The sequence below is a fragment of the Callospermophilus lateralis genome, chromosome 8 (genome assembly GCF_048772815.1).
Source record: "Callospermophilus lateralis isolate mCalLat2 chromosome 8, mCalLat2.hap1, whole genome shotgun sequence".
In the NCBI taxonomy this organism is placed as follows: Eukaryota; Metazoa; Chordata; class Mammalia; order Rodentia; family Sciuridae; genus Callospermophilus; species Callospermophilus lateralis.
In genome coordinates, this window is record NC_135312.1 from 90592055 (window position 1) to 90604172 (window position 12118).

Below are 12118 nucleotides of genomic sequence, written 5' to 3' on the forward strand. Positions count from 1 at the left end.
TGGATATAATTTTTCAATTTTCTGAGTGTTCAGGTTGCAGAATCACATTGGTCATGCAGTCACGTATATACACACAGCAATAATAATGTCTATTTCATTCTACTGTCCTTCCTTTCCCCTGTTCCTCTCCCCTCCCCTCCCATCACTTCTTTCTAATTCAAGTAAATTTTTAAAGTTCCCTTTTATTCTTAAATTTTGCTTATATAAGATGATGATACAAATTTTCTGTTTGATTCATTATAGTGAGTTACATTGATTTTCTAAAGTCATACATTCATTCATGAAATAAATCAAATTTAGAATTCATACTTTTCAACTTTCCTGTACCATTTTGTTTTATGTGTATAGGTATACATGTATATGTGTATAATTTTAGATACATATATATAGGTAGTACCTAAAACACTTTTTATGTTTCCCCTCCCACCATTATATGCACAATAACAACTCAGAGCTAATTTTTTAAAAAATTCAGAGAGATTGTCTTATAACTTGCCCCTTGAATCCACTGTAGGCCAATTTCATTTCATTTTTTCAGTATGCTCTCTTTTACATTTTCTTTTTACTTTTCTTACTTTTTCTTGGACTAACAGCATTTTGTTTGTTGAACTTTGTTTTATTCCTTTAATATTTAGAAACTAGAAACTAATTTTCTCAGGAATTACACACAATTATGGAAAACACATATAAGTTTAAAACATGTTTTCACTTTTTTCTACTATTTCATTCTCCCACCAGTTGATATAATCTAAAATTTTAGTCTAAGATTATTGTAAAGGTTTCTTTACAGCTACATTTTTTATAGATTTAGCAGTAAGTTTTGATGCTCATTCTGTTTTATATAATCATCACCATCATCTTCATGAGCTGGGGATGTGTCTCACTGGTGGAGAACTTGCCTAGCATGTGCAAGTGTCCTGGGTTCCATTCTTAGCATCCCCAAAATAATAATAATAACAATAATAATTATAATAATAATCATCATTGCAATTATTTATATAATGCTTGCCATATGTCAGACATTCGAAATACTTGATCATTATTAATTTACTTAATCCTGACAAAAAGTACATGCTATTATTATTCCTATTTTTCTTTTCTTTTTTTTTTAAGAGAGAGAGAGAGAGAGAGAGAGAGAGAGAGAGAGAATTTTAATATTTATTTTTTAGTTTTCGGCAGACACAACATCTTTGTTTGTATGTGGTGCTGAGGATCAAACCAAGGCCGCACACATGCCAGGCGAGCGCGCTACCGCTTGAGCCACATCCCCAGCCCCATTATTCCTATTTTTCATGTAAATAAAGCAAAAAAGATACAATGTGATTCTCCTATGGTCAAATAACTAATAAGGTAGAAATGAGATTTGAAGCCACAACTATGACTCAGCTTAAAGCCCCCCAGTCTAAACTATACTGCCTTTATCCTTCTTTCAGATAAATATTTTTTATACTAAATTTTCTTCCCAATGAATTGATCTCCTGTATGCTTTAAAACTGATCAGTAGGTGATAAACTTTTGTCTTTTGAATATCTGAAAATAGCTTTTATATAGCTGAGTATTGGTTGTAGTTCAAAATTTTTTCCCTAAATAATTTGAAGATATAACAGCTATCTCTTTGCATTAATTTTGCCCATGAGAAATTTGTTATCAAACTAATTTTTAATTCCTCTTTTTAGGTAATCTCTTTCTTTCCCTTTGGAAGTTGGTTTTCTGAATTTTTCTAACTATTTTTTTCTGGCTGCACTATATATGGTCTTTGGACAGCAACACTAGTTATTACCTAAAAGCCTATAGGAAATATAGAACCTTGGACCCAACCCCCCAGATCTTGTGAATCAAAATGTTCATTTTAACTAGATTCTTATATAATTTATTTGCATTCTAAATCTTTAAAATTATTTGAACATTAATGTTTGAAAGTAATAATCTCAGACAAGTCTTCTTCTTTAGTGAAATATTTCAACCATGTAGAAGAGCAGAAAGAATAATATAATGAAGACCCAAATACCCGTAACTTAAGCTTAACAGCTCATGAAGAAAATAAATTACAAACATGATGATATTTTATCCCTATGTTCTTTAGTATTCATCTCTAAAAGCTAAGGGCATTTGTCTAACTAAATTCACAATAATTACTTAACGTCTTTAGGTAGGTCTTTATACAATTTGTTCCACATAATATTTGGAGAGATCTTTTTTTTTTTAAAGAGAAAGATTTCTTTTTTTTAAGAGACAGAGAGAGAGAGACAATTTTTTAATATTTATTTTTTAGTTTTCAGTGGACACAACAACTTTATTTTATTTTTATGTGGTGCTGAGGATCGAACCCACCGCCCCGCACATGCCAGACAAACGCGATACCGCTTGAGCCACACCCCAAGCCCTGGAGAGATCTTTTAATCAGAGAATTATTATAGGTACTTTTTCAGCTCTTGGTTATATCTTTTAAAGATTTTAGTATACTTTATCTCTCCAACCCTCTCTTATTATGTCCTTTTTAACTCTCTCCTCTGTGCCTATTAAGCTATATGAATGTATGTATTTTATTTGTTTATTGTTTTGTAGTCCATATTAGAAAATTCTATGCTCCATCCTCCAGCTTATTAACTTATTCTTCAGGCATGCCCATATCACTTATTTTTTTTTATTTTGACAATTGATTGATTGTTTTGAAGGATTATGATTAAACTTTATGAAAAAGCACAATTTATAATAGCTAAGCTATAGAACCAGTCTAGATGTCCACCCACAGATGAATGGATAAAAAAATTATGGTATATATACACAGAGGAGTATCACTCAGCCATAAAGAAGAATGACTTTATGATAGTCTTTGGTAAATGGGTAGGTCTGGAGACTCTCATGCTCAGTGAAATAAGCCAATCCCCCAAAAAATCAAAGGTCGAATATTCTTTCTGATATGTGGATGCTAACCCAGAATAAAGCATGGAGGGAAAAGAAAAGTTCTGTGGATTAGAAGTTCAGTGGAAGAGAAAGGGGAATGAAGGGAAGGGAGGGGGAATAGGAATAGGAAAGACAGTGAAATGAATCTGACATAACTTTCCTGTGTACATATATGAATACACCGCGGTGAATCCCAACACCGTGTACATTTCACAAGACTGGGATGCTAATTAGAATACAATATATTTAATGCTTACATCAATACATCAAAATAGATTCTACTGTCATGTATAACTAAAAAGAATAAACATTTTTTAAATGTAAAAAAAATTTATGACTAGACTCAGTATACTTTCATTATTCTGAGGATATTTACATTTATTCTAAAGTCTTGTTCTGGTTTATCTTTAAAGTATATCTCTTAAACAAGATATTAATTTTTTCACTTATTAAAAATAATACTTCAATTCAGAGTGTTGTCTTTCCTCTTAATATTTGGTGATATTTTAATGGGTGCTTACATGTGTGTTTGAGACTTTGTATTAACTTGTGGTTACCCTCTGTGCTATTGCCATCTTACAGAGAATAGGCCAATTCTGCTACCAAGAGAGATAACTAAATTTCCTGAAGCAAAGGCTGAGATTAGGATTCTTATCCAAGTTATTTTTTGAGGAAACCAGTGAAGGAAATGAAGGAAGCCAGATAGGACTGGGGAAAATCAAATGGTCCCAAACTTTGCTACACATTAAAATCACCTGGGGAACTTTTAAAAGTTACAGCTTTTAGAGGAGTGATGTCAGCAGAATAGGAAGCCCCAGGCTCTCCTTTACCCACAAGACACCAACTTCACAACAATATATGGACCACATTGCTCTTGTGAGAACTCCAGAAGCTACTTGAGGGGTTGCAGTGTCCCAAGCAAATGCAAAACTGAGAAGAGATGAATTGGAGAGGTTAGGAAATTCTGGTGTGTTTAACCACCATAACCCATTCGCCTCCCTGCACAGCTTGGAACAATTGGGAGAAAACTCTCACCTCCCAGTTTCTCCCTGAAGAGGGAAAGAGAAAGGTGGAACATGCGACCTATGTTTTGACTTTTCAGGGGATGTCCAAGAGATTGATTTCTATATCACTGACTGGGAGCACTGATGGAAAAGGAAGTGAAACACTTTGGATACCTGAGGTCCACTGTAAACAAAGGTAAGTCCTGCAGGTTACTAGAGCACCAGGGAGATTACAGGTCCACAAAGAAACATGAGGGGACGCTCCAGAGTAAAACAAAGGTGACTTCTTCAGCTGAGAGATAACACATGCAAGACCAGAGAACATGCTTCCCCAGATAGATTTATGAGGTCCCCACAAGTTATAGATGGACTGATCGGTCAAGTTCTTTATCTCCAAAAAGACTGTCCGTAAAGGCTGGGAGAGGTAGCTGTTTTCCAAAATGCCCAAATTTCAAAAGAGACAACAAGGCATACAAAGAAAAAGGGATTCACAGCTCAATCAAAGCAATGAATTTCCAGAAACCAACTAATCAAAATAATCATCATAAAAGTCCTCAATGAACTATAAAAGAAAATACACACAACTAAATGAAATCAGAAAAGGGTACATGAACAAAATTAGAATACCAACAAAGAGATAGAGCCATTAAAAAAAAAAAGAGAGCCATACAGAAACTCTGGAGCTGAAAAAAATAGTAACTGAATTTAAAAATACACTAAATGGGATCTACAAACTACTGGATCAAGCAGAAGAATTGATGAACTTGAAGACATATCATTTGAAATTACCAAGTTGAAGAAACAAAAAGAAAAATAAATGAAAAAGAAGAAAAATAGAGCCTAAGGGGCTTATGGAATGCCACTGAAACTTGTAAATCTTCAATAATAAAAACAAGCAGTGTGGTACTAACATAGACACATAGATCAGTGGAACAGAATAGAGAGCCCAGAATCAAGCCCTCATAAATAGCAAAATGTGATCTCTGACAAGGGTGGTAGGTAGATTTGTTCGGCTGTTCTTACGGTGGTACTTCAAATAATCACTTGGTCTCTTCATAGATCTTCCTGCTCCAGCATCTACCTATTCTGGCCTTGGAGCACCTTTAAAAGTACATCATATCTTTGGTAGCAATCTTTGTTTATATACATTTTGGCTTATGGTTTCCTTTTTAAATCCTAAACTGTATCTTACCTTGCTGGAATATGCATAGTTTTGTGTCCATTTAGGAGTCCCCTTTTGTTTTCTAGTTAGGTTATGGATTTTCATGTTTATATCTTCACATGAAAGAATTCAGGGACAGAGGGAGAGCTGCAATTTGTGCTCAGTCCAGTATCTCTAGAAAATTTTAACCAGCACTGAAGATCTCATGGACAGCTTTATCATCATTAAGTGATTTTAATTCAAAAGCAAGAGGTTTTTTTTCATATGAAATTGTTAAAAAGGTTAATATATTTCTTGTAAAGTTTACATAAAACACTTGCTAAAAGCACATTTTAAAAACTGGTTTTCAAAGTCTTTCTTTCAGTTTTGTACTAGGTGCTGTCTCTCCTGCTGTTGTTGTTCCTTCCATGCTGCTTTTGCAAGAAAAGGGATATGGCATTGAGAAAGGCATCCCAACCTTACTAATAGCTGCTAGCAGTTTGGATGACATCGTGGCTATCACTGGGTTCAACACATTCTTGAGCATAGTCTTCTCTTCAGGTAAACAACACAGCAACTGCCATGGCATTCCCATCTTTTTTTTGTATTCCTGTAAGCAGACTTTCTGACTTTACTTTTTCATTTATTAACCAAGACTTTTCAGTCTCACATCTTTTATATTCTTTGTAGAAAGTTCATTATAACCCAAGGAAGAAATTTCAGTGATTTGAAAAACTACTACTTAACAAAAGATTTTATTTTAATCATTAAACATTTCAATTAATTTGATAATCCATATTATTACTGCTTATCTGCTTGTGATGCTTTGGAATTTCATGATAGTTTTCATTAAGAAAAAGTTAATCAGCAGTATTATTACTACTACTAATATCTTAATAGGTATTTTTAAAATGTAACTTTTTATCATTCTAATAAATCATTAGTTCTACTATTAAGACAATTTAAACATAAAAAGCCAGGACAACCATGTGCCTTGTTTGGTAATGATGGGACAAGATCCTACTACACAGTTTTGATTCCCAGGGTGGTATCAGGTCTCAAAGGTTACTGCAGAAGCGTGAAAGTAAGAGTGTGTACATTTATTATGCTTTAATTATCTATAGTGTTTGAAATTCAGTCTTCTGTATTACTGAAACATTAAAATATGTTTTATGTTAAAAAGTAATAAAGAGCTGAAGTTATAGTGCTGTATGCCTATAATCTCAGCTATTTAGGAAGGGCAGGAAGGCCATTTAAGCTCAGGACTTCAAGGCCAGCCTAAATAACACAGTAAGATGCTCTCAAAAAAATAGTAATAATAATCAAATAATATAAATAAACAGGGAGAAAAAAGATAGATTAAAAATTTTTCCATCTGACCTTTTGATGTAAAACTACCCAGACTTCTCCCTTCACTTCTGTTCTGTTCTCTTCTTTCCCTGTTTTGCCCTCCCAGTATTTTCATAAAAATTATTGAACACTGATAATACATTGTTGTCACCTGAGTTGTTTTTCAGTTAACTATATTATTACAAGCATGTTTCTTTTCATAGAGAATATATAACACATGTATTTTCATGTCCTTTTAATGGTTACATAATATTCAGAATTATTTAATCTATTCAAAATAGAAGTTGACTCCCATGTTTACCATTAAAATAATGCTTGGTACTTAATCTTAAAATTTCTTAATCTTAAAGTTGAATTGTTAGTATAAAAATTTATATAGTTATAACCTTTTTGAAACAAATTGTTAATATGTCCTACTACACACATAAGATTGCCATTTTGTCTTTTCAAAACTAAGTATTAGAGCCAACTATAGTGGCATGCACCTCTAGAGTCAGCTACTTGGGAGGCTAAGGCAGGGGAATCCCTCGAACGCAGGAGTTTGAGGCCAACCTGGATGCAATAAGGAGATACTATCTTTAAAAAATAATATATAGTACTAGTCTTTTCCATTTTTGCTAATTTGACAGGTGATAGGTGAAAGTAGGATCTCTTTAAATAAGTACTTTAAATACTTTATGTACTGGTGGTGTTAGACAAATGTTTATGTTTATTGGTCATTAGCATTTTGGAATGTTTTGTAAATTGCTTTTTTGAAAATTTTTTGCCTGTTTCTTATAGATGTGTTCATCTTTTGTTCTTGTTGATATATCAAGATTTGGCATAAGTAGAGCACTGTGGTGCAAGCCTCTAATCCTAGCTACTTGGGAGACCTAGGCAGGAAGATCGAAAGTTCAAGGCTACCCTCAGGAACTTAGCAAGACTCTGTCTCAAAATACAGAAATTTTTAAAATTTGGAGATGTAGCTTAATAGTAGAGTGCCCCTGGGTTCAAACCTCAGTAACACATACACACACACACACACACACACACACACACACACACACATTCTGCATAAAACTAATAACAATAACCTTTGTTTTATATGCTATAGTTTTCCTGTTTATAGCATGTCATTCAGATATTATAAATTTTTAATTGTGAATTCTGGAAATATTTTTTCATGATTTGTATCAGCCATTCCTTCTAAAAATATTTTTTGTGTTCCTCTTCCATTATGTTAATTACTGTCCCAAATACTGAGGATAAACAGTGAACAACAATATTTGTTTCTATTGAGAACTTTCTTAGTACTTGTAAGTTCCATATTTCCACTTATTTATAGGTAAGGAAATGAAAGAACAGAGATTAGGTAACGTACTCAAGGTCACAGATCTACTAGGTGAGGGAGCCAAGATATAAATCTAATGGTCTGATTCCAGAGTAACACCTATTCTGTGCTATACTATACTGTCTCCTGACAGCAAATAGACATGTCCATGTTCTGAAGAAACTTATCTTTAAAAAAATATTGCAAATATGATAAATAATATGTAGTATAGGGTGCTGGAGGAACATATCATAGGAGACCAAACCTAATTTGTAGAGAATTAAAGACCATGAAAAACCAAGCAGATACGTGTTTAAATATTCCTTTTCAACTTTATGACTTTTTAAGGACTTTGAATTTTTTATTTTATTTTTTACATTAAATCTTCAGTACAATAATATTTGAAACATGGCAGATATTGAGATCTAACTTTATTTTTAGCCAATATTACACAGTAGTTTCAACTTGTTGAATATTATCTCTCTCAATTTAAGGAAATGTTATTGCAGGGCAACCAGCAACCCCCAGGGTAAGTTCCTGCTTAGGAGGTATGAGCTGCCTGGGAAATAAAAATAAAAAGTCTGAAATAATTAGTAAGAAACAGAGACAGAGCTAGAAATTATATATAAAAAGCAGAGTGTCTAATAAGTCTTCCAGTCCTGATAGGATCTGCAACTGAACAACTGAAAAAAGCCTCTGATTCTTTAAGGGGGGAGAACATCAAAAGCAGGGATAAGGTTTCAGCAGGCAGAGTCTTAGGTGCTTGCTTTCAGTGTGCCAAGGGTCTTGCAGTAAACAGGTTGATTGGCGTTTTGGCAAGCCACACCCATTTCCAAGAGACTGTGCGGCTCCAGTGGGTCACCCCATCTTTGATGTTGTGTTAAACTTGGGATGGAGCTAGGCAGGACATCATGTGAATCAGGTGTTCTCAAACCAGCAGGGCTGCTGCTGGGAGTTCCTGATGCCAGGCTTTCCTGCCTAATAGCTTCAACATCATTTTAGCTCACGCACAGTTCATTGATGGCTTCCCACAAAATGTCACCTTTATCATACTGACCATCCTAAAAAAATACCAAGTTGGTTTATTTCAATTTTTCATAATTCTATTTTTTATTGTGGTAAAAACACACATTTATCCTTTTAACCATTTTAAATGTATAGTTCAACATTGTTAACTGTATTCACATGTTGTGTAGTGGATCTCTAAAACTTTTTCATCTTGCAAAAGTGAAACTTTATATCCATTTAACAACTCCATTTTCCCTTCCCCCAGGCACTGGAAACCACTGTTCTACTTTGTTACCATGATTCTGATAAATTACACAAGTGGAATAAGTGACTGACTTATTTCAGTTACCTAATGTCCTAAGGTTCATCCATGTTGTAGTATGCAATTTCTTCTTTCTCATAACTGACCAATATTTCATAGTATATTTATACCACATTTTCTTAACTCATTCATCTGTCAATAGACATTGGGATATTTCTACCCCTTTACTATTGTGAATAATCCTTCAGTAAACATGAGTATGCACATATTTTCTCAAAAGCCTGCTTTTTGTTCTTTTGGTTGTGTACCCAGAAATGGAACCTCCAAACTATTTTTTGTAGTAGCCACTGCACAGTTTTACATTTCCGCCAACAATGTACAAGGGCTCCAATTGTTATTTCGTATATATTGGTTATCCTAATGTATGAGTGGTGACATCTTATTTTGGTTTTGATTTGTGTGTTTCTAATAATTGCAGATGTTGAGTATCTATTCATGTTTATTGGATATTTATATATCTTATTTCAAGTCCGTTACTGCTGCTATAACCAAATACTTTACTGTAGGAAATTTATAAATAACAAAAATTTATTTCTCATGATTCTTGAGACAAGGAAGTCCAAGATCAAGGCATCAACAATTTGGCCTCTGGTGAGGATCATTTCCTCATAGATGGCAACTTCTCTGGGTCCTCATATGGTAGAAAATAGAAAACAGCCTCCTTTAAATCCCTTTTATAAATGCCCTGTTCCCATTCATGATCATGTGCTGTAAGTCCCACCTCATAATACTACCACATTGGGTATAAGGTTCCAGTATATGAATTTTGAGAGAGGATGAAATTTTAGACCATAGCAAAGGCCTTTGGCCATTTTTATTTGAGATGTTTATGTTTTGTTGTTATTGTGTTATAGGAGTTCTTTATATTAGCCTCATATGAGATAACATATGCAATTATTTTCTCCCATTCCAAGGACTGCCATGTCACTCTATTGTTCATTTCATTTGTTGCACAGCAGTTTTTAAGTTTGATGTACTCCCTTTTGTCTATATTTGCTTTTGTTGCTTGTGATTTTGGTGTAATATTGCCAAATTCAATGTCAAATCATTGCCAAATTCAATATGGCAAACCTTTCCCTGACTTTATTCTTTTGCATGTGGATATTCAGTTTCCCACTAAGAAACTGTCATTCTCCATTGATTGTCTAGGCCTTGTTACATTTATGTTTTAGACAGCTTTTCCACTACTGTTACTAAAAGACCTGAAAAGAATAATTTTAGAGGAAGAAAAGTTTATTTGGGGCTCATGTTTTAGAGGTCTCAACCCATAGTTGGCCAACTCTGTTGCTCTGGGCTTGGGGGGGAGGCAGAATTTCATAGTGGAAGGGTGTGGTAGAGGAAAGTGGCTGGGATCATGGCACCAGCAAGCAGAGAGAGTCTCCGTTTGCCCACGTACAAAAAATATACCCCAAAGGCTTGTACCTCGTAACCCCCCTCCTCCAGCCACACACTACCTGCCTACAGTTACCAACCAGTTGACCCCTATCAGAGGATTAATAAATGCACTGATTAGGTTAAGGCTCTCATAACCCAATCCTTTCACATTCTTGAATTGTCTCACACGCACGTTTTTGGAGGACACCTAATATCTAAACCATAACATCTTGTCAAAGATAATAGGATCATATATGTTAAGGCTTATTTCTAAAATTTCCATAGTGTTTTGGTTACTACAGCTTCTGATGTTTTAAAGTCAGGAAGTGTGAAGCCTGTAGCTTTGTTTTTCTTTCTCAGCATTGTTTTAACTATTTGGAGTTCTTCAGGATTCCATATGAAATTTAGAGGGTTTTTATCTTTTCTCTTTCTACACACAAAAAAAAATCCTATTACAATTTTAGTAGGAATTTCATAGAATCTATGGATCATTTTGGTAGTATGCACATGTTAATAATGTTAAGAATTCCAGAGACTAACACGGGAGCCAAGATCCAGCCCAGACTGCCCACACCAGCCCACATAGGACCCAAGCTCTCAGTAGGCCCGGTCCACCCCTCCCTCTGCAGGGCAGACACTGGCCAGAGTCTAGCCTCTGGTGCAGGACCACCCCTTCTGACCAACAGACTACGCAGGAGGTCAAGTCTGCTGACTCAGATCCACCCACCCCAACTTGTGCAGGACCCAGATCAAAGATGCAGTAGCATTCATTGAGGGACACCAGCAGGATCTGGAAGTCCAACATCAAGGTGAGGTACAGACAATCTGCATGAGCACTACAAGAATATAGGGAAGAAACTGTAATATCTCAGATCCACACTGCAAGAAAGAAAGACACACAGACAACATGAAAAAACAAGGGAGGAAAATGCCCCCAAACAAACCAGGAAACTATAATAACAGAATCTATGGACAGCGAAGTTAATGAAATATCAGAGAAGGAGTTCAGAAGGTTCATAATTTAAAATGATCTGTGAATTAAAGAATGACCTAAATAAGCAAATATAGGCAAAAATTGATCACTCCAACAACGAAATAAGAGAGCAAATACAGGTAGCAAAAGATTACTTCAAGATATAGATACAGACTCTGAAAAAAAACAATCAGAAACCCTTGAAATGAAGGATACAATAAATCCAATAAAAACTCAATAGAAAGCATAACCAACAGAATAGATTACTTGGAAGAAAGAACATCAGATAATAAAGACAAAGTATACAATCTGGAAAATAAAGTTGATCACACAGTGAAGATATTTAGAAACCATGAACAGAACATCTAAGAATTATGGGACAGCATCAAAAGACCAAATATAAGAGTTATTGGAATAGAGGAAGGCACAGAGTTTCAAACCAAAGGAATGTACACACAATCTCTTCAATGAGATAATATGAGAAAATTTCCCAAGCATGAAGAACAAATTGGAAAACCAAATACAAGAGGCTTACAAGACACCAAAATACAAAATTACAACAGATCTACACCAAGACACATTATAATGAAAATGACTAACATACAGAATAAGGATAGACTCTTAAAAGCCTCAAGAGAGAGGAATCAGATTGCACATGGCAGAGACCAATTTATATCTCAGCAGATTTTTCAACCCAGACCCTCAAAGCCAGAAGATCATGGAACAACATATA

General features: G+C 34.6%; 1 protein-coding gene across 1 annotated transcript in view; it reads left to right on the top strand.

Annotated features, from left to right (window-relative positions):
- Slc9b1 (solute carrier family 9 member B1) overlaps positions 1-12118 on the top strand; it is a 93592-nt gene that overhangs the window by 54240 nt on the left and 27234 nt on the right. The window contains exon 7 of the mRNA XM_076865003.2: positions 5435-5610. Within this exon, the coding sequence (XP_076721118.2) occupies positions 5435-5610 (176 nt within the window). The remainder of the gene's footprint in view (positions 1-5434; positions 5611-12118) is intronic.